General features: G+C 35.7%; 1 protein-coding gene across 2 annotated transcripts in view; it reads right to left on the bottom strand.

The window, feature by feature from the left end:
* SGSM2 (small G protein signaling modulator 2) overlaps positions 1-23,527 on the bottom strand; it is a 293,928-nt gene that overhangs the window by 31,580 nt on the left and 238,821 nt on the right. Inside the window, exons 11-15 of one of the 2 annotated variants that reach the window (XM_075196760.1) lie at positions 23,126-23,258; positions 14,968-15,102; positions 7,931-8,084; positions 7,030-7,094; positions 2,818-2,963 (exon numbers count right to left, since the gene is read on the bottom strand). In XM_075196760.1, coding sequence (XP_075052861.1) covers positions 2,818-2,963; positions 7,030-7,094; positions 7,931-8,084; positions 14,968-15,102; positions 23,126-23,258 — 633 coding nt within the window. The remainder of the gene's footprint in view (positions 1-2,817; positions 2,964-7,029; positions 7,095-7,930; positions 8,085-14,967; positions 15,103-23,125; positions 23,259-23,527) is intronic. The other variant, XM_075196759.1, reaches the window with a different exon arrangement.

The raw sequence follows: 23,527 nt of genomic DNA, 5'->3' as shown, positions 1-23,527 counted from the left end.
GCACACGCTATCGATGCTTTGTTGTAATATTTTTCAAAGGCTTCTCCTACAGTCTCTGAAGTTATAATAAAATAGTCAATTGTACCATCAGTATTCAGCTTAATGCCATTGTTCATAAATTTACTAAAATTTCTTTATTGCAAGGGCGGAGGGACTCATGAGCAACATCTGCATGACAACCTTGTGAAAGTACTGAGGGATGATGTGGGAAATATTTTCCACACAAAACAAATGAAAGACTATATTCAGCACATAATAAAAAAAACTGCTCTGTGCACATTTGCATTATATATTTTTGAGACTAGTGAATCTTTAAAGTTTGCAAGTATTTTACCTCCAATTTGGGTAACTTCCCAACCACAAGAATTAAATATTGAGCAGGTGTGAGAATTTAATGCAGTCTTGGTAACTTAGCTGTATTCTGTTCATTTATTGCAGGAGAGATTCCACTGCTCTTTTATTTCTTGAGTTCCTTCCTTGACTTTATCATGCCATGGTGGCAGTGTCAGATTGGGATATGCAGATTGGGTTATACAGGGACCACAAGTAGTCTGAGTTACTTGTCATTCTATCTAACTTTAATGGCTATTTAGAGAGTAGGCAAACAGTAAGTGTAGAAGGTATGACTTTCATGGGATCCATTGTCCAGGACTATGTGCTGGCATCACATGCTTTGTGAAACCATACAACAGTTCATCAGTGTATATGGAATATTCTGCACTGAGCCTAAAGAACTATAGTTGTGTCATTAGTTGTATGTTCTCATGGAGTCACAATGTGCTGCCAACAAGGATAAAACAGTAAAACAATAACACAATAAAATATACATTAATCCAGAGGTTTTGAACTAATAAGTCAGGTCCCAAAACATGTATCTCATGCTTTTTTTAGGTCACCAATATCCTCTTATTTCAAACCAGTTCTGTAATACCAACTAATATATCATGGATTACCATGTGTTGGAGCACATTTGTGCTTCATCGTAACAGGTTTTGTCACAAGAACGTAGCTGCCATAAGAGACATCCCTTAAAAGTAATGTTAAGAACCATGCATTGGAATGATATGTAAAATATAATTTAAGTGAAAATGTAAATATTCAACCAACATTTATCTATCTGTCATTTTTTAATGAAATATTTTGTTTGTAATTATGTTTAAATGTTGGTTTGTCATGAACGAAGAACTATGTAAAAAAAAAGAAGAAAGGTTGTGAATTGCTATAATGAACCAACAATTAATTATAAAGCAAATTCCATCAATACCAAATACTTATAGGTAAATCCCCAGTGCCCCCACTAGCAGGACTGTGGTGGTCTGATGCCCGGATGCCTGGTTTACGCTGTTTAGAACATGCTCACCTCGGTGTCTTTGTAACAGATCATTCTAGTGCCATTACTTAAAGCAGAAGTTCCTGTTTTCCCTTCAGCTGACACCTCTATTGTGAACATGAACTTCGCAGGCAGCTACGTGGCCAGCTGCTCTCAACACAAGAGTATCTTCAGGGAAATTCAAAATTGTCTTGCCATCCGCAGCTATCATGAATGTGGCACCAGGGTGAGGGAGCGCACCTCACACTCATCCTGGAACCCACAAGTGGATCTGGAACCCCCAACTTTCTGCTGAATTGGGGGAGGGGTAACTATTGTCAGGGAATAATGTGTGATACGATTCCTTATAAAATAATGTGTGTGTTGAAATATATGTATACAGATATATGATTTTTTATATGTATGCACAGATATATTAAATAGACAAGAATGTGATAAGATCTTTATTACAGGAACAAGCCTGAAAGGTGATAACATCTACCCCTGCAGTCAAGATGCGAGATCAGACATATCACAAGATGTCACACCCCTAAGATGTTCTAACTGTTCCGACCACAACTGGGAGGTTTTTCTGCACAGAAATGATAAACAATTTAATATATTGACATGTTATAAGATAAGTGCTTCAACAGACTTTTTTGCTTTGTGATCTGACTATAAAAACGCTCTTTGATTAAAGGCGCATCAGCTCAGTTTATCTTGACCTCAATTGTGTATGTCATGATTTCTCGACTCCTGATCGATCAGTAAAGGACGCATATGATATCTGAAGGTAGTTGGTTTTAAGGATAAGAATTGCCTTAACACTATAAAATATTTAGTAAGGGTGGATATCTCTCAATATTATAATGCACCAGGGGTTAAACTATACATTTGTGAGCCCCATAACAAGATTTGTAATGGTCACTATGTAACACTCAAGAGTGATAAAAAAAAATTATATAGATATGGAGCTCTGAAAGGGGAGGTGGGACCCCAAAATTGTGAGCCCCTAGCAGCTTCACCCCCTGCTATTGTGGTAGTTACGCCCTTGCAAGTCACCAATTTCCATTTCACTATATTCATTGATAATATTATGGTAGTAATAATATACTACAGCAACAAGCATAGCTGTTGGATATTCTAATCCTCCCACTATATTTTTATTACCATGTAGTCCTCCAACTCCACTCACTGAAATACAGATGAACAGATTTCATAGCAAATAATACCATCACTATAAAATCTAAAAAAACCTGAAAAGCAATGCATATTTACATATTGTTAAGAAACAATTAACAATAATTATAAACAATTATAATTTTATATTTTTTTATGTATACCAATGGAAATGGTTGGTGATAATGGTTAATACTATGTTCTGATACTCTGTATACATGTATTTAATTTCATTCACCAGAAGGGCACATAGTGAGCCCAAGTGACCATGTACCGCAGGTTAATTACATCTGGCCATGATATATGGTAGATATGGGTTTTTGGTTTACCTTCATGTCCTTCTGATATTTGCTCCACACTTCTTTGGTTAAGCCACCTGATGCATCAGTGGGTTTGTCGGGTGGAATTATTGAGTGATGAACAAGTGCAGAGAGATGTGTTCGAACAGTGGACAAATGACGACAGTAAGCAAGCCCTGAAGAGAAACACAGGAAGAAAAATAGTCTTTAAACTAAAGTATAGAATGATGAGTAACACGTTTATTAATATATACCATGAACCCACTAAAACCATCTGCTATGACTTATGAGACTTTCGTTTTGCTCACATGTCTGACGAAGTAAATCGACTGATGATAAAGTCAGATTATCACCTGTCCTCATGTTTTACACATAAGGGGAGACTAACGGTACGTCTAGGTTCTCTTGAATGGAATTCTGAAAACACAGAGGAAAGCAGGGTACTTCAGGCATGTAATAAAGACTAACCTGCTAAGTACCTGTTATTCCAACCAACTCGCATATGGTGTCAATAACTAAACTGTGCGCATCACAAAAGGATAAAATAAGATATGGCGTTGCCTGTATTAGATTACAAAGTGTTCAGAATATTATTATTGTACCCCTGTTGGGAAAATATTCTTTAAAATGTGTCAGGTGAGTAGTTCATCATTTACACAGCTGAATGAGCACTTTTGGGGGTGCAGATTGCCACAAGGGTCACACAAAGTTGTTCTGTTAATGGCCCAGTGTTCTTATCAGTCCTGTGTTGTAAAGGGTTTAAAAAAAGAAAGAAAATAAGAGTTTGTTTTTCAGTTAAGATTTGCCAGTGCTGTACTCACATATATATCATCTGTTACTAATAAAAATCAAGTTATATTTTTCCCCTGTGGTCAGCTGAGTGATTATAAATTTTAAAAGAGATTTTTTAAGGTGTGATAGAGGCATTGTCAACTTTATCTAATAGCCAGAACACCGGACTGTTCGATGTGCTTTGACCTAGCAGCTTCCGCGTGATGCTCACCACCCAGGACCAGAATGTTTCCAACATGGGGGATTCCCACCAGATATGCAAAAGAGAACCAGATCCCTGGTTACATCTCCATTGGGACACATTTTAAAGCACCAAGTTTGGTTTTAGAGCTATGAGGATTATGATTACTTTGATATTAAGATGATTAATTATAAACGATTCCTCTAAACTGTTTGATCTGAAAAAAGGGGGGTTAAATGCTTACTCTAAAGAGAACTGAAAGGCTGCATTGTGCATCTGCTGTCCAGTGCAACCCTGTACAATGTATTTATTCCCCCCCTAACACGTTCAGTTTTTATAGCTATGGCTTATATAGCCTAATGGATTCAGCATTGATTATTATAATAATTATTGAGTTACAAGATATAACTAATATAATTAGTACTTAAAAGTAACTTTAGGATAATTAGTAAAATAATACAATGTCATGTTTAGTTTTGTATGCATGAAAGACAATACAAATTCTATAAACTGAAAATATTATCTATGTCGTTTTCAACTGTCAGGGAATTTGAAGGTTTGACCCTGGAAATGTTGATATCATAAAGAGAGTGTTTATTTTGTTAATGCACTAAGGCTCTGCAAGAACTAAGTGTTGTGGTGAATACCTACTAAATTCTATTGTAGTGAATAGGGAATAATATCTTTTGTACCCCACCAGTACATCGGTAGGGGTCCCTCTTCTGTGACTTCCACCATCGGCCAATTGTAGCCAGGGCTGTTTACTATTAGCAGAGCTGCCTACTGGATGGCTTCAGTAATGATGCAGTAATGATGTATGAGTGCAGGTGGAGAGGAGATAATCCACCCATGGGTGGAAATGACCCAGTAAATACTAGACCTGGCTGGATTGAGCAAATAATAGTTTCACAGTAGAGAATTGCCCACCGATATACTAGTGTAGGTGGAGTCCTCTTTAGAGAAGGGGCAGGAAATGAATACTCCAATTAGCAGTTTGGTTGCTGAAACATCGCTCTGTTTTCTAAAAATTTAATTTTTTTTTTCCTACTATTGGTGGTTAAACAACATCTCCAGTACTTCATATAAAACACAGTATTTATTTCACAATAGTCAATATGGTAACATGGTTATGTTATGCACATTATTTGTGTAAGTGCACTTTTCATTTCTAATTTGTAGCACCATGTAAGTACAGATAGCTTTGAACTATACATAGGAACAATAATATTTTCTGCATGTTCAGTATCGTTTATAAAACCGGGACACATACAAGAGTGGACATATTCCTTTTTTATATGTGAGTAAAGTATCCCCTACTGCAAATTATAAGGAGTTTAGAAGTTACTGAGAAGTGTGTTCTAGGGTAAGTGCTTTTCTACAGGTCACGGATAACCAAGGTGACTTCTAATATACGTAATAAATTACAACGGGGGGGGGGGGGGTGAATTATTCTTTATAATACAAAAGTTTTCTCAATGTGTAATACAGTGATGACATCAGTCACCGGATAAGCAAAACTCACTGTTTATTCAGATATTATTTACAGGAGTTTATATATATACTAGCATAACTATTATATTAGTAAAACATAATGTTTACAAGTAAAAAGCTAACTTTTAGTTTTGTATTTTGAAGCCATTCCCCATATGTGCATGTATACAGTTGTTTCATTTTTAGGGTATTTTTTCATCTGAAACTCAAATAAATTGATTCCTAGCTCTATTGAGGCTGACAGTCATCTTGAGCAATACACAGTCATCCTGAGCATTACACAGTCATCCTGAGTAATACACAGTCATCCTGAGCAATACACAGTTATCCTGAGCATTACACAGTCACCCTAAACAATACATAGTCATCCTGAGCAATACACAGTCATCCTGAACAATACACAGTCACCTTGAGGAATACACAGTCACCCTGAGCATTACACAGTCACCCTGAGCAATACACAGTCATCCTGAGCATTACACAGTCACCCTAAACAATACATAGTCATCCTGAACAATACACAGTCACCCTGAGCATTACACAGTCACCCTGAGCAATACACAGTCACCCTGAGCAATACACAGTCATCCTGAACAATACATAGTCATCCTGAGCATTACACAGTCATCCTGAGCAATACATAGTCATCCTGAGTATTACACAGTCACCTTGAGCAATACACAGTCATCCTGAACAATACACAGTAACCTTGAGCAATACACAGTCACCCTAAACAATACATAGTCATCCTGAGCAATACATAGTCATCCTGAACAATACACAGTCACCCTGAGCAATACACAGTCATCCTGGGCATTACACAGTCACCCTGAGCAATACATAGTCACCCTGAACAATACACAGTCACCTTGAGCAATACACAGTCATCCTGAACAATACACAGTTACCTTGAGCAATACACAGTAATCCTGAACAATACACAGTCACCTTGAGCAATACACAGTCACCTTGAGCAATACACAGTCACCCTGAGCAATATGCAGTCATCCTGAACAATACAGTCACCCTGAGGAATACACAGTCATCCTGAGCAATACACAGTCACCCTGAGCAATACACAGTCATTCTGAACAATACACAGTCATCCTGAGCAATACACAGTCACCCTGAGCAATACACAGTCACCCTGAACAATACACAGTCATCCTGAGCAATACAGAGTCATCCTATAATTTTACAACTCACCCTCTGTGATAGCACCCATGGAAAACTGCTGTTTGTGTCTCATGCTAAAAGAGGCAGCAGGAAACATGTGCAGTGTCAGAGATGAACCTTGAAAAGGAGAAAGGATGGCTCCTGCTCTGCGATTATATGATGGTAATGATGATGATATTGAGTGAGAAGGGTAATGGGCAGCCAGGACTCTGAAGACGGGTGTGCAGATTAACAGCAACTTTATTAGACCCAAGTGTAGGAACACCAATCACAGCAGCACAGGAAGAGGAGTGAGGATAGTGAAACATGGGAGTGAAGGGTCTATATGCAATATAAACAGTATTTACACTGGCAGAAGTACAACATACTCCGTCTTCCTATTAGGAGTCTGTTTAATACCGGGCCCGCTGGGCCTTAAAAGCAATAAGTCTGCCCAGTTTGAGAAGGAGCATAGCTATCCCATGCTTCTGAAAAGGTGAACCCTTTCCTTACTTGTTAAAAATTCTACCTTTATTTAAGACTGTGGAACTTTTTAATAGTATGTTATATTGGCAATAAGTCAACTTTAAAATATGTAAAGACAATCAGCTATATTGACTTACATCCGTAGAAAGCTCGGGAAACAATCTGTCTCTTCATGTTTTCACACAATAATTTGAGTGGGGTCCTGTAGGTAGACAAAGGCTTCACAGTCAGACATGCAAGAGCTATATAAGAACAAACATCAGGCTTTTGTATTGGGAAATAAATTGTCATCAATATATTTGCATTATATCAATTATTAACCATCTCCTCGCATTGTATTTTGCATAAAAAAATCAAATATTTACTTGCTATATAATGAAAGTGAAAATAAGCTACAGCGTTATCTGTACCCTTGAATTTGATATCACATATGAATTTGGTGCTTTATCCAAAGTGTGTCTTTAATCTTCAGTCTAAGTTTAGGTGTCTCTCATTGACTGTAGAGTGCTGCATTCCTGTCTGACTGTAGAGTGCTGCATTCCTGTCTGACTGTAGAGTGCTGCATTCCTGTCTGACTGTAGAGTGCTGCATTCCTGTCTGACTGTAGAGTGCTGCATTCCTGTCTGACTGTAGAGTGCTGCATTCCTGTCTGACTGTAGAGTGATGCATTCCTGTCTGACTGTAGAGTGATGCATCTCTACATCACTGTAGAGTGCTGCACCCTTCTCTGACTGCTACATCCCTGCCAGGCTATCAACCAACTGGCAAGCTCTTATGTAGCAGCAGGAACCAATGTGGACCATTGTTCACAATCACCTGGTGTCTAATATGTCATGGAGTCAAATTACAGTATAACCTTTCAAGACTTAGTGGGAAGATTGAAGATTTTAATACCTTTTAAAAAAATTGCTTTCTTTATGCAAACATTTACATATCACTTTGTGATAATAAGTCTTTATTATACATTCATAAACACATTCAGCAAAGAGCAAAATTGTTAAAGGTCTATAATTGAAGGGTACTAAGGGCAGCTCTCACCGATCATGGACGCAGCTGCAGCAGCTGGGAATATCGTATGGCGAACTTCCTGTGGAGCAGGATAAGCAGGAGGATCCCTGACTGCAATACTCATTAAGCTGCCAGGGCAAAAGATTAGCACCAAAGCCTTGCATCTCTATCACGTCCCTGGAGTCTGGAGAGATATCAATCAAACATTGGACAGAATGAATGCAACACATTTCCGTGTTTAGAATGACTCTTGGCTATTGACACAGACCAACATTCAACAGTGATGTACCTGTCATCCGTAGCTGTGTCAAATTTATCTTGCCATTCAGTAAAGGTACAAAATATAAGGGAACTAATGTAAAATATGTGGTTAATATAAGATGACATGCCAAAATATAAATTAGGCTTATCTGACTAAGAAATACTGGACACATTTAGAATCTTTAATTTGGTATGGTGTAGGTGTAATCATTTTTGTTTGATGGGGGAGATAGTAGCACAATCTAGAGGCTGGTAATATTTTGGTCCTATGTATTGAGATTGGCTTTAGCAGCTCACTTTTATACTTAATTCTGAAAGTAGAAAAATACAAATTATACCTGCTATGAAAAAGAGATAAAAATGAATACTAGTAGATAGGGTAGTGCTATCATTGAGACTCTGATCACTGAAGAGTGAGAAAAGACAGGGATAATTATAGAAGTAATAGTGACATTAATATAGGAAACAGAAACAGCCGATTAGCTAATCAATAAATAACACTTTTATTCATGGCAATTACCAAGGTGACCTGCAGTACCAGTAAGAAATAAACAAAAACAAAAATAAAAATAATGTCAAAAAATGCTGAATTTATATGACATAAAATAGAGGAGAATATCCTTTAGTTTTTAAGTGAATCATATAATTGTAACATAACAGAAAGCTACAGTAAATAAAGTAGTTGTGTGGTTTAAAAATGTTGATGATGACAATATACATAATACTTCATTAATGCAGTATAGTAATATTCAATGTGTTGCATATTCTAAAACATAAGTGACGTTTACAAAAATCTAAAAATTATAGTATTTTACACAAAAAAAGTTCTTTGTATGCAAAAATAAAATAAAAACTGTTAAACAAATGGAATGTTTATCCACTGAATTATAAGAAAGTACAAAATACTGTATATGTCTGTCTGTCTATCTGTCTGTCTATGTGTGTGTGTATGTTAGGGAATTTAGATTGTAAGCTCCAATGGGGCAGGGACTGATGTGAATGAGTTCTCCGTACAGCGCTGCGGAATTAGTGGCGCTATATAAATAGCTGATGATGATATGTTTGCAAAATGTAACATGAAATCCTGAAAGAAATAGGATTTTTTTGTGGTGACTGGCTAGAAATAATTAATGGACATAGGACTCACTGTGGCACCAATCCAGTGCAGATGAAGATGTTTAGTCTTTGATCTCTAGTTTACCCTATATGATTACTTGATTGGACGCAACGTGGCACCTCTTTGAGGGACTATCCAATGTTTGAAGAAGTCTGCAATGTTTGGGTCTTCCTACAGCGCTGGTAAGCTGTAAAGAATTAAATTTGTTCAACCGTTGTGGAATAGAAGAAACAACTTTTCACTGAGACTTTCCTTCAACTGACAGGTTCTCAGGAAATGATTTATTACTAAATTTGTCTCCAAGGCCTTGAGAATACAGCATGTCTGCATTCTATGTACAAGAGTGTAATATAGAGAATGAAAATAATGTAACAGATGGAGGGGCTTAGAATTTTGATGAAGATATACAACTAATGGAGATGATCATCATCAAAAAATAGATCAACAAAAAACATAATACAAACCCAACATTATTTTTTTTGTTTATTTATTTATTAATTTATCAATAGTGCTAAAGTCACCTTCTTAGTTGTCATTAATAAATCTGTTTCATTGATCAATTAGTCATTGATCTTTTTATTTCTGTTTCCAACATTGAGGACACTGTTGCTTACTTTTTGATTATTATCAATGATTATTAATGAATCAAACCATAGGCTTGCAATCTTCATCCGACTATTGTTCCATTTGCCTTGTGGAAAAACGGCTGCATGTAACAGAACCAGCACATTCATTAAGTCGACCACCCTTAAATAGTGGCGAACAGAATTGTGAACAGGAGGACCAATCACAAGCCACAATAAAGATATTGATTGCATATGGGGCTGTAATGTGTTGAACAAAACATTTCCTGACAGAAACTATAATGTATAGAATGCTACAATATAGAGTAAGGAGATGGACTCTAATTGATATAGTGGATCTGAAAATGTGATTATTTGGTATTGTGCACTCATGATTAACCAGGTCATATATAGGGAAATAACATTAAGGTAATACCACCATCAAAATCATTCAAAACCAGCACCAATATAAAAGCATAATTATAAACTAAGGGGTGTATTTATCAAGCCGTGGAAGAGTTGCCCATAGCAACTAATCATGTTCTAGCAATCATTTATCTAGAATGTACTAAATAAGTGATAGCCAGATTCTGATTGGTTAGAAGGTTTGATAAATAGACCCCTAACACTGTCACTTCTAAATTAGTCAAGCATTGTTTTCAGTACCATTATTTTTATTACACAAGGAACCACTTGTAAAAAATATATAGAGGTTTCATTTAATTGTTTAAAAATACTGTATGCTCTTCATTGGTGTAAAGAGGACTTTATTTTTGACACAAGTTTAATCAAATTAAGTTTATACAGATTGCGTTCACTAAACCAGGGAGAACTTTGAATTTCCTTTTTCCCACTCATACTTCAGTGTTAAACATATTTTAGACATTAGGCCTTTCAGCTCTCCCCATGACATGAATTAGGTTACCAAAAAACATGACACATGCTTCAGATCAGTGCTTAAGCTTTTCAGACCAGTGGGAGCAAATAAGATGACAACACAGACTATACAGTTCTGCAGGGAAGCAAGCCATGTTAAGAGGTCTAAATCATAGGCCTCACCGCAAGCAAGACTTAAAAAATAATAATTCAGCACATGTGCAAGAAGAACATGACAAGGAACACATGGGGGGGATAAAGTAGGGGGTTCATTCATCAAATCAAGGACCGGATGCAAAGAGTAAATTTGGTAAACTATCTGTGGCAGCGAAATAAAAAATGTAAGTATGTGAACGTCACCCCTTCTCCTTTATTTTTTTGTTAAGATCTGCCCAATAATATATTGATGTTATTTTGTATATTTACATAAATTTGGGTATTAGGCAAAATCACATATGCTAGACAGCCACTTTAAATTTACTACAGGTATTTCTATTTGTCAGAGGGAAAGGATTTTCTTTAGGCAGGCAAACAATTCACAGCAACGCAAGAACATGCCAACAGGTATAAAAAAAAAAAGAAAAAAAAAAAGAAAATTGCTAAGGAAAGCCAAATTTTAATGAAAAAATGCTCTTCACCTTAATTCTTCAGGGAGGGAGCTGGATGGCCAAAATTGTATTGCAGCTTTTTACTATATAAAATTATAGATTAAATGTATCAAAGAAGATTAACCCCACCATATGCCACAAATGTTTGTATTAAGTTATTACCATTAATTGTAATGTTTGCATGGGCCCAAGTAAAAAAAAAATATATATATATATTTATAGAAAAAAAAAATAGTAACCACATGGAAAAAAAAAAAATTATAAAAATAAAATATTACAAATTGGAATATCAGAACCCCACAGAACCTAAAGATCCAGATGAAAGGTACCGGAGTCGTTGAAGAATTATAAGTGAACAGCATCCTCATTATTTTGTTCCATTCATCATTTGTTTGGATAGCTGCAAAATTGGCCACATGCAAAGGTCGAGCATGTTGCAAACACCAGCAGACAAGGGCAAGCAAACCCTGTAACAACAGTGATGTCATTATCGGGAGGCAGGACACAATGTATACAACAGAATTATTTCCATGATGGATCTTATATGTGTGCAAGGCAGGTAGAATGATAAGTATATACAATGAAGGTCATGTGTTCTCTGATACAGTTCTTACTTTTACAAATAAAGCAAATATGTGCAGTAATTATTTCAAAACTAAAATAAGGTTGCAAGCCAAACACTTGGTGGTTTAGTCTGAATACATATCCCATATTACCAAACAGATATTTAGTCTGCATAAACGACCTTTGGTCTGTTTCTGTCCAACACCACAAAACATTATATTAGTCAAATTTACATAATAATTCTTGCAGTTCAAAAGTCTGCTGTCAGTGCATTATAATTATAATTATTTTATTTAGCTATTTCATTCAATGTGGGCAACCAATTCTTCTTAAACATGTTCTTACCTAAAATGTGCTTGTGTTCTACTATTTTAATTTGACATGATTGCTTTTTAAGATGTATGTTTTCTCTTTGGCATAGAAACTGTAATGTTGCATAACTTCTGATTTGATACTTGGGCAAGTTTTATTCCTCACATATATTATTTAACTATGAGCTAACGGCCTGGACTGGGTACAATGTGACTGAGAAGTATAAGTCACATCACGATTTACGTGAAGTTTAGTCCACGTTAATGTCAGTTCAGACTGTTCTGCACTAGATTTAATAAAATAATAAAAAGAATATAGAAAAAAAAGTAGGTAAACCCTCAAAACTCTTTCAATTAGATTCAGTGAGAACTGAATATAAGATTTTATAATAAAAATATGTATAATTATTTAATCACTAGAATTAGAGCTATTGTATAACTATTTTCCAGATAAAAATGAAAACCGAGGAAAAATAAGAATAAATGAGGTGGATATATAATAACTAAAATACCTTTTTGAATAGTTACTTGAATATAAGTATATAAATATGCTTATATAAATATTCATTATATAATATACCATAGAGACTTTTACTAGAACTATATAACGTTCTGCATGTATTACTTTTCAATTTAATGTGATGGTTGGGGAAATTATTTTCACCACCAAGATATGGCCATGAAACCCAATGTTTCATGACATCACAGCACTATTAAACTGTGTAACTCTGGCAACAGGCAGAAGATTGTGGAGACTGGAAGCCTTGAGAGAAACTGTTTTTTTTTTCTAACTCTGATTAACCATTGCCACTGCCAGAGAGAATACACAGAGCCCCGTAATCATGTCAGCACTTCTGGCCATGTACATTACATAGTGTGGGACAGAGGGAGGCATGAACCAATATGAAAGTGTCCCTATCCTTATACATAGTATATTTTCTATAATCTGGGAACCACATTACTAAAAAAATTACAATGTGATTGCAAATTTATTTAAGTATAATTCCGATATTAATTGAATGAAATTTATTTTGCACTTGTAATATATCAAGCTTATAATAATGAAGACGCTAGAGACTTATCATGTGGGCACTGAGTTAATCATTGTTTACTGAAAATAAAAATAAACGGATAGTAACTATGTATTTCTAAATAACATGGTTGATTCTTGTGTATGCCTGATAAATATAGGCTAAAATATGTTAGTATTTTAACAATTTGTATATTAAACTTTTCCTGAGCAATCTGGAAATGAAAGAGTTAACTGTATCTTAAGGGAGCACAATGTTATAATTAGAATCTACTGTTCTATGTAACCCTGCACGGTGGACAAGTTCATTTCTTAGCACTATAACTTCCAGATCAAGCAGCTTAAAAAACAGGTTGTTGTACTTTAACTGGTGTGTTTAAAATACACACAACTCTTCTTTATGTGCAAACATAATTATAACCTTAAATATATATGATTTTTTTTAGAAAGAAAATGACAATGTTTTTTGTCATACAGTAAAACTCGTAGTATAATAAGATAAAACCTAACATACTTAAAGGAAAGATACCCACAAGATACAATATTTAACATGTTGTGTGAAGCTAAATCTAATTAAACTCTGCTGTTTAGTAAAACAAAGCATAAGATGTATGATTTTTAAAGATGTTCCTCCTTTTTAGAATTTGGCTATATCTGTTTTTTTTTAACCTGCAGGTGTCATTGTTGCTTGGACTGATCAAGATCTCCGCAGTTAACAACCTTCTAAGGATTAGTATCAGCACTAATTGCTTAACATAAGCAAGATAGATGCCTGCAATTAAATAAACAGCAATGCCATATAATGTTTTATTATTTTAATTTTCTTCTCTAATTTAAAGCAGCAATCCCATGAAAAAAGTGAGGGGTTTTTCACATAAATAATTGAGGCAGGCTATAGTTAATTCTCTAGGGTTTGTGGTGTCATGTGGCTATCATGGCAACCACAGTCACATGGCACATGATGCAGTGAGTCATGACATGCTGTGAGCTGTGAAGTTTGTCTTTGTGAGTGGCAGCCATAGATGTCCGCCCTCACGAGAAATTTGAAAAGTAGATAATAATTAGTATGAAGACAGATAATAAAATTGATGCATTCGTACAAGGTACTTGCAATTTAAAGATGAAAAAAACCTTCTAAGTGGAAATGCTGGTTTAAAAAGGATTACCATAACAAAATAATATGATATATTCTATCATAAAATGTAATATATTATTATTATAAATATAATCATATTTTTTTATATAAAAAAAGTAAAATGCTGCTGTTTTCTTATTTTATATTCAATAAAATAGTAATGTTTAAGTTATAGTTTAGATATAGAAGGTGCCACACCACACTCTAGTCTATAATCTTATCTCTCATGACAGGAAAGGTGAAGGACATATCCTAAAACTCCTCATATACCTTACTTTATCAACTATCAAGGACTAATATATAGTGTTTCTGTGTGGACTACTATATATTAATTTATTTTGCCTCCACAGAAACATACAGATACACTGCATACGCTGACTAGTCATTTATACAATCTATATAACCAGTTATATCCCAGTGTTAGCAGTGCAGAATAAACCACCAATGCTGTACAATGAGAGATTACTCTCTGTGTCTAAGGTAGGACTGCCCGATAATGCCAGCACAGTTGTCACAATCCTTTGAATGGGAAACATTGCCTTTAAACAATGTCTCTTTATAGCAAGACGTGGGGAGGTTTAGGAGGGAAGTTGGATAAAAACCTTTCATCATTTTAGGAGCTGTGAGGTTCCGAGAGGAGATCATGGATAGCATGGCGTGAAGCCTATCTTCTTCTTCCTCGTCATCGTCAACAGAGACAGAACGACTGCCTGCTAAGTGGTGGTAGTTAATAGTGACTGCTTTAGGGAAATAATGGTGAGGGAAAAAAGAAGTGCAAAAAAAATGTTTTAAAAAATGAAAATGATCAGATCATTAAAAGAAAGTACATTTAAAAGATATCTTCACCCAAAGCTTTGATATTTAACCGTCCAATGCGTAGACCATCTGACCTTTAGCCCAGCAACTTAGTGGTCAAATTAGTATATTTTTTACCATGCTCGAATAATAATAATAATAATAATAATAATGTAATAGTAATACTAGTGCATAGTATAAATCTTCCATTTAGGTGAACAATCAATGAAATGTGTATACCTGTACCAAAACATGGATATAATTTGGTTTTATTTGACATACGATAGAATAGAATTTTCACAATTCATACGTTAGAAAACTGGAGAACACAGCCTACACCAGGGGTGGGCAAACCTGTCCTCAAGGGCCATATCCAGTTCATGTTTTTAGGATTTCTTTAATCATGTACAGCTGTGTTAATCTATTTGGCTGGGTCAGTAATTATCCCACCTGTTTCTACAGACAGAAATCCTAAAAACATGAACTGGATATGGCCCTTGAGGACAGGTTTGCCCACCCCTGGTCTAAACCGTGTGAGCAGTTCTTCTAGACCTTTAACTATGTCTGCCAAAGGTTGCCTATCCCTAGTCTAAAGTCACGCAAGAACTGCAAGGATTGGTTACTACGTTTTAAAGGTACTGTAGTTCATTTAAATATAATCTCTATTAAAAGCAAGTATACATTTTAGGATGATGGGTTAATAGTGGCTGTATTGACAAAGGAAAGTTATTTTACCTCTTCCGAGACGAGAGACAAAAGCACTTCTGTAATTATATATAACAAAAACAGGCTGGACGGGAGATGACAGGATGCCATTTGCTCATCAGGCCAGTAATATTACACAGGCCAGTAATATAACAGATAAGGGCTGACAAAAATTTAAGGGAGAAATTAGTTATATCGGGGTCCTGGATCATAAATTGGCAGCATCTATAGAATGACACTTTGTCATTATGTGGAGATAGATATGTAGTGTTCTCTCACTGGCTATAGTCAAGCTGCAGGAGAGCGCTGTTGCTGGAACCTCATTGGATGTAACCGCTGCTACCTTTCCATAGATGTCTATTAATATAACCATGCATGATGTTGCTGCAGTACATCGGCCCACTCAATTGCTCTGTCCACATGGGAAAAAAGTTGCCAACACTTCACTGCACAAAACTGATTTAGGACATACCTTTAATAAAATACTACAGAGGAGATTGTGAAGGCGGAGGCTCCCCATGGACATCAGGTGATACAGGTAACACCTTTTCAATTACTTTTGTTACTTTCATTTTCAAAACTGCTTTTCTCTGATCACAAACAAAATTTCAATTGTGCTGCTTGGGGTGAAGATATTGAGGGATAGATAACACTAATAACATTATTTTAATATTCTTTCCCTGGAGGCATGCTGCAATATCATATCAGTATAATTATAATATTCCTTCACGGAAGACATAGGTATAAAAAAACATACCAGTTAAGTGAAACAAGAGTGCTCTCATTGCAAGAAGTATCACTACTACAAATAATAACTTAATAAAAACTTATGTATATGCAATGCATATGGTATAAGTACCCCCTACATTGAATTATAAGCATATTATATGACAGCTTAATTAGACTTAAAATTTTAAATGATGACATCAGAACTCACCATTTATAAAGATTTTAAAATTATACTTTAATGTCACTTGTGTATTATACAAATATAATTTGCTGGTCTATTACAGATATGGTGATTATTTACAAACAGAAAGCACAATGTAAAATTACAGCAAAAGCTATCATGATATAACACTACTGATTTTGTACATGTTGGACCTGAGTCATTAAGGAGAGTAAGGAGTAAATTTGATCCTGGACAATCCATGTTACAATGCAAGGGGTGCAAATTAGTTTATTATTTTGCACAAAAAGAAAATACTGGCTGTTTTGTCATGTAGCACACACATATTTGATAACTTTATTTTTAGACTGAAATTTAAAGTTGATCTGGGACATGCCCTAACCCCAACTATATATCTGACCCCACATTTTAAACTTACCTCCCCCTCCAATGCAACATGGTTTTGCCAAGATGCAAAGTTACTAATTTTTTTTGCTTTGCTCTCCTAAATGACTCAGCCCGTTGATTTTATCCAGTGGTGCACACACTTGTGTAGCATGATGATATGCCTTGGTAGGGGGCACATTTTGCGCAGGATCATGGGCATATCTACGCAAATTTGGGGCTGTCCATAAGGGCAGCATTATTTCTGAAATTATGCACTTGAATTGTTAAAACATATGTTTTATTTATATGCAATGATTGTGCAATGTATCTAAGCAGTATCTGAGCACATGGATAACGGAACTTCCACATTCAGATGTTAAACAATTTATGAGCATTACATTAAACCAGACACCACACACACAAACAATATGCCAAACTATTTTATTGCGCCTTGTAATCAACCCTCGTTTGTGTTTTTACATTAGACCTGATCAATGATCTAGATTGTCTAAAAAGATATCTCACTCTATGTTTTCATAATTATGCTTATGGCTGACAGATTTATCCATAATCACAATGCGTCTGGGGGGAGGAGCGGTGTAGAGGGCTGATTGTGAGACTCACTGTGCTCGAAAAAGTATAATGTAAAATGTATATTGAATGACACTTCACAAAACAATGAGAGCACCACTTTTTCACTGATAAGTAATCCACAATTTATTCACATGCGTTTAAATGATACCCCTCAATTTTATAACATGCCAATATACATATAGTTAAAAAAAAAACAACACCAAAAAAACAAAGTGATTCGTTTATTCGGCTGTAAAAGAAAAAAAAAGCAAATTAATTTGTGAAAAACCTGGAAATTCAGTTTTTAATGAAAATGTCCCTATTGTGTTAAAAATGATAATGTTAACGCCTTAAAGCACCACTAACGTGTAAGCATTATCCACAACGTCTTATTGCATAGCACTGTTTTTAAATAGTAACATTTTGTGAGGTTATGTGATGTTTTGATTTCACACATCAATGACTGTACCTGGTTACAGGTAAAGTATGCAACCTACACACTTGTCTTCTATTATGTAAAAATATGTATTGTTTTTTCACATAAATGTTTCGGTGGTAATCCCACCTACATCAGGGTGTTATTACAACTAAGCATGGAAGTACAATTTATAGAATTAAATAAAATAATTGAAGCTAGTGTCGAAGTAATAATTAACAAAAACCCTATATTACCAATTAGTTCAATAGAATGAACCAATGAACTTGAATTTTGTTTCTGTGCTTTTAAGAGAACGGAAAAAAACATGTATTGCACAATTTAAGAACAAAACAACAAGTTATATAATGGCCGGATAAGGCCAAAGAAATATTGGCTCTAGATAAGGTCAAGACGACCCTTCCAAAAGGCCCCTCCAAGAACATGTCACTTTAATGATAGAGACTTAGGGCTAGATTTACTAAACTGCGGGTTTGAAAAAGTGGAGATGTTGCCTATAGCAACCAATCAGATTCTAGCTGTCATTTTGTAGAATGCACTAAATAAATGACAGCTAGAATCTGATTGGTTGGTATAGGCAACATCTCCCTTTGTCCAAACCCGCAGTTTAGTAAATGTACTCCTTGGAGTGCCAGCAGTGATGTAAGCTGGGAAGGTGTGTTTTAAAGTAATAATGAGCAACATTTTCTATAAAAAAAATGACTTAATCAAATATAGATTGTCAATTGGCATTTAAGACCCTGGGTGTATGTCTGCTTCGTCCAGTATGGCTGTATATATGCATAATATCTTTTTAAGAAAAAATAGAAATATTATATTTTGGAAACCTGCTCATCTCATTTATTATCTAAAGAGAAGAATAGAAAAATCGTATACACTAGTTACATGCACAATTTTTGGAACAGCATCATACAATGAAAAGAAAGTAAAAAATCCCCAGCATTCCCAATATGTATCTGAAGAATATTTTTAGCAATGTCTCATACAGCAGAGAAGGTCAATGTTTTATACCAACGGGTCCAATTTCAGGTCTTTTTTTTCAAATGGAAAAGAGCTGTAACATATGCCTGGAATTTTATCTTTGCAACAGTCGTGTATTTCATATAATGGTAGAAAGATGCCCATAAAATATTGCAGAGGTAAGAATGCCTAGAAACCTATAAATGCTGCTTATTAATAAATCCTTTGAAGTTTCCTATGCTATCGTAATGCTTAGCTCTGTCCCCCTCTACTATGCATATTTCCAATTGTCCTCACAGAATGATAAGTGAATCGTAAGAAGTGTGGATATTTTAGAATAATTTAGTTACTCATTAATACCCCTGTTCACCTGGAAATCTGGAAGTCACGCGCCGCTAGTACAGAATAGCACTTCTATATACATCCATATATGCACACCTCCTAACTATTCTGATGTAGGTGAGAGAGTCCCGAATCTAGTGGACTGTCCTGCTAGTCGGGGCTTTTGTCCGGAGTGCCAGAATGTGTGTACCACTCACAGGCACGGAGAGGCGATATGGTCACATCCCCATCAAGACCCTAATGTGACATGGCCATGTCCCCTTTTGTTGTTGGTGGTGGTGGTTGGAGGGGGGGTTAGAGGCCATATCTCTATCTCGATTCTGAATTCTAGAATAGAACTTTCATCTTCTTAAGTTATATCCTCTCCATGGGGAGATAATGAAATTATGAGATGACAATAAGCCAGGTCGACCAGCTTTCAAGAGCAGAGTAAATGACTCATTCTATGGAAATGTATCATTTTCCTATTACTTCTGTAGATTACTATGATTGGCATTGCAAGTGGCTGTAATACTGTGTTGGTTTGTACAAATAAATTGTATTACTTTAAATAATAATGATAATGTATATATAATGTATATATGATAAGTGAATAGCCATAGATTCTTGGCATATGTGAGTCACATATAAGGAGAGATTTTCAGCTGTGGTCATCCAATCAGGTTTGAGCTAGGCAAAGTGGAAAAAAAATCACGACTGAAACGTACTAAATGAATCAGAATCTGAACAAACATTTTTCAGGACAGTTTTGAAAATGTGACTCCTCTCTAGTACAAAGGGATCCATCACTCGGATCCTCTACCCAAGCAAATATGGAATAATGGACTTTATATTACTGAAAAACCCTCAAAGTGCTAAAAAACATACTCATATTTTATATTGTTGTGCATTTACAGCACAAAATGTGTGTGCCATAATATACTCAATCCCACTCAGTAAAGGGCTCTATAGCTCTGTAGGTACATTAAATAATATGAAGCCTAAATGGTACTAAAAAAAAATATTATATATCACATTATATGTTATAAGATTTGTGTTAGAGTTTGATTTGCAGTTTGTGTCTCGAGTTGAAATTATAAATGCACTTCATTATAGATATTATAGTATAGAGATTGGAGAATAGCATTTATTTTGTAGATACACACTTAACCCAGTTTTTCAGAAATTCACAAAATCAGTGACCCTGAACCAGCCAAAATCTACTTAGGAGACTAATGAATCTTTTAACACATCCTTATTTTTTTATTGTCAAATAGCAGCATAGAAAATATTTTCTTCATGATAAACATGGGGATGGTGATCTGTAAAGCGGTGGCTTCTAGCCCAAAGAGCCCTTGTAAACATTCCCTAGAACCCCCTCACAAATATAAATGATGTCACAAGCAAGGCATACTTTCTAATAATTACATTACTCAACACTACAAGGTCATACTGTAGGGATTATGATTAGCTGTTGTAAATGTTTGATGTAATGTTTCATGCAGTCATACACTTACTATAGTTCAACACCCAACAGACTCAATTACATTTACAATATTTGTAATCCTAAATCACTATTCTCTTGCATGCATTTGGTACAAGTGATGTGTACATGTAAGATGTTCCCTCCTAAATGTTGCACACTGATTTAGTGCTCCCCTCTTAACCCTCAGGTCCTCATGTCTTTTCTTCCTATCACTATTTATTCAATGTAAAGCTGGCTACACACTACAGGGTTTTTGTCCAATAATCGGCTCAACCAGCTGACATACAACCGCTCGTTCAAAAGTTGGGTCAGTGTGTGCAGTGACACGATGGTCGAAAGTCTGCCCAAATGGACGATTGTCGCCTCATTTGGTTGGTAGTACCGTTAAATATTTTCATTCCAATCTCGTTTCCGTTGTGTAGTGTGTATAAGTTTCCGACCGATGTTGCTTCAGTGTGTACGAAATTACAATCATTGCTCACGACAAAATGGCTGTAAAAAGTAGTTAATGGGACGGCCATTTTTCCCTTTATCGTCTAAAACAAGGCTAGTGTGTATGCAGTCCATGGACCGAGCGATCGGACCATCCATTGGATGCAAAATCGATTGGCATAAAAAGTTGGTGGAAAACTCTATAGTGTGTACCCAGCTTAAGTCTCTGCTATTCATCCCTTATCTCCTTTCTTTTCTTCAATCTCATGGATTCCATTCCTTAACTCCTCACCACTCACACCCCATTTTCATTTCCTCCACTTTTACCATAACCCTACATTTGCTTCCTCTACTAACCCTACCTTTGGTAGCTTTTTAAAATCCAGTTTAACGTGTAAACTGATTCATATACATATACTTTTGATATCACAAAAGTGAGGCTCCTGCCACACACTAGTGTGGCAGGAGCCTCACATCACTATTTTCTTGGAAGATGCTGTTCCTTCCACTATCTAACACATAGTCTGTGGCTTCCTGCTTTCCTCCAGTGTGATATTGAATACTTTCATGTCAAAAAAGACAAACGTATTATAGGAGTATTATAGGAGTATTAGCCTTTATTGGCTAACCACAATATTTTTTTTTATATTTGCTAGCTTTCAGACAACAGAGGCCCCTTCATCAGGCAAGTTTACAAATGCTTTCCTCCAGGTAATCCTCTGTGGTGCTGTGGATATATTGATGGTCTGATTGACTACAGTCTGTTTTAGTCCCGTCCACTTCAACATTAAATATACAGGGATTGATGTGAATGAGTTCTCTGTACAGCGCGGCGGAATTAGTGGCGCTATATAAATAAATGGTGATGATGAAGATGATGATGAAAAGTGGCACCCCAGCTCCCTCAATGTGATTATTCTTCTTTATCTTCCAACCAGGGGTTTAGCTAGAAATATGAAGTCATTCATCTCCTTATATTTCCAATTGATACCTTCTCAAAAGCTCATTAAGCTCCCTGCTGCTTAAGTGCTCAGAGTAGATGGTAGGACCTAGAGGAACAAAGGTGGCAGCGAGGACCCCTCAGCTACCAATAGTAACTGCCTCCCCTACCAACCCTTTAATTACATCTAAGTCTCAACCAGCAATCAATAAGTCAGTGAAGGGAAGCAGGATATAACTACTGACATCATATAGTCAGACAGGTCAAACCTGCACACAAACACATACATAATATCAGCTTGTTTAAAACACATGTGTCTTATACCCAGGGACATGAATTATGTGTCTAAGTGTCTCTTATTACCAATAAGACTAATGTTCAGTGAAAACTTGTCTCCGCATCATTATGAGGCTTTTAGATTATCTGTGTGTATTCCTGGTACTGCTTTATTTGTAGAGAACTGGAGAATCCTGAGATACCATAACCATACTGGTGAGAGCAGCAGTCATGTCATTAATGACTACTTAGCTACAGTGGCCCTCGCAGTGTTAAGTCGCTGCAACGTGTGTACTCATTACAGATAGTATTAGATATTGTGATATATTGCTGTTAAATGGATGTTACTGAATAATTTATTTTAAAAGGAAAGTAAGTTTAAACAGATCTGTATTTACAGCTATAAATCATACGTATTTTCTTTAATATTACCATTGACAGTTTCCTAATTAACGTTACATATAGCGCCCTCACGAGTAATATTGAATACGAATGCAGAGAAATGCACTTTATGTGTTGTGTCTAGAATACCAGTGACACAAGGCTGCATGTCGACTTACTATTGTCATGTTTGTGTCCAGCATAGAGGATTCTGAAGACATAATCCGTGGTTATTTCTTCCACAAAGCTATCATCAAAGTCTACTGACTTATTAGAGCTATTTCTTTTCCTCAGTTTTGGAAATACTTTTCCCTGAAAAAAAAAAGTTGAAATTGGCCAGTCAAAAGAATAACCAGATCCAGAAATTCACCATATATTAGTTATCCTAATCCGTTGCTTCCTCCTGTGCTTTTGCTCACAGCCCCATCTAATGCTTGTAGCATCCAAACATTATGACCGTTGCCAGTGAAGCAATGAATCTTTTCATTTATCAATTACTCAATTTCAATTACTAAAGTACTGTTAGTACATTCTTAACAAAACCAGCATGATTTAATAGTAGTGTACCTATCACCCACACA

Source organism: Mixophyes fleayi, chromosome 2 (assembly GCF_038048845.1).
Source record: "Mixophyes fleayi isolate aMixFle1 chromosome 2, aMixFle1.hap1, whole genome shotgun sequence".
Taxonomy (NCBI): domain Eukaryota; kingdom Metazoa; phylum Chordata; class Amphibia; order Anura; family Limnodynastidae; genus Mixophyes; species Mixophyes fleayi.
Note: the sequence above shows the minus strand (reverse complement) of the source record. Positions and strands in the feature narration are given on the sequence as shown.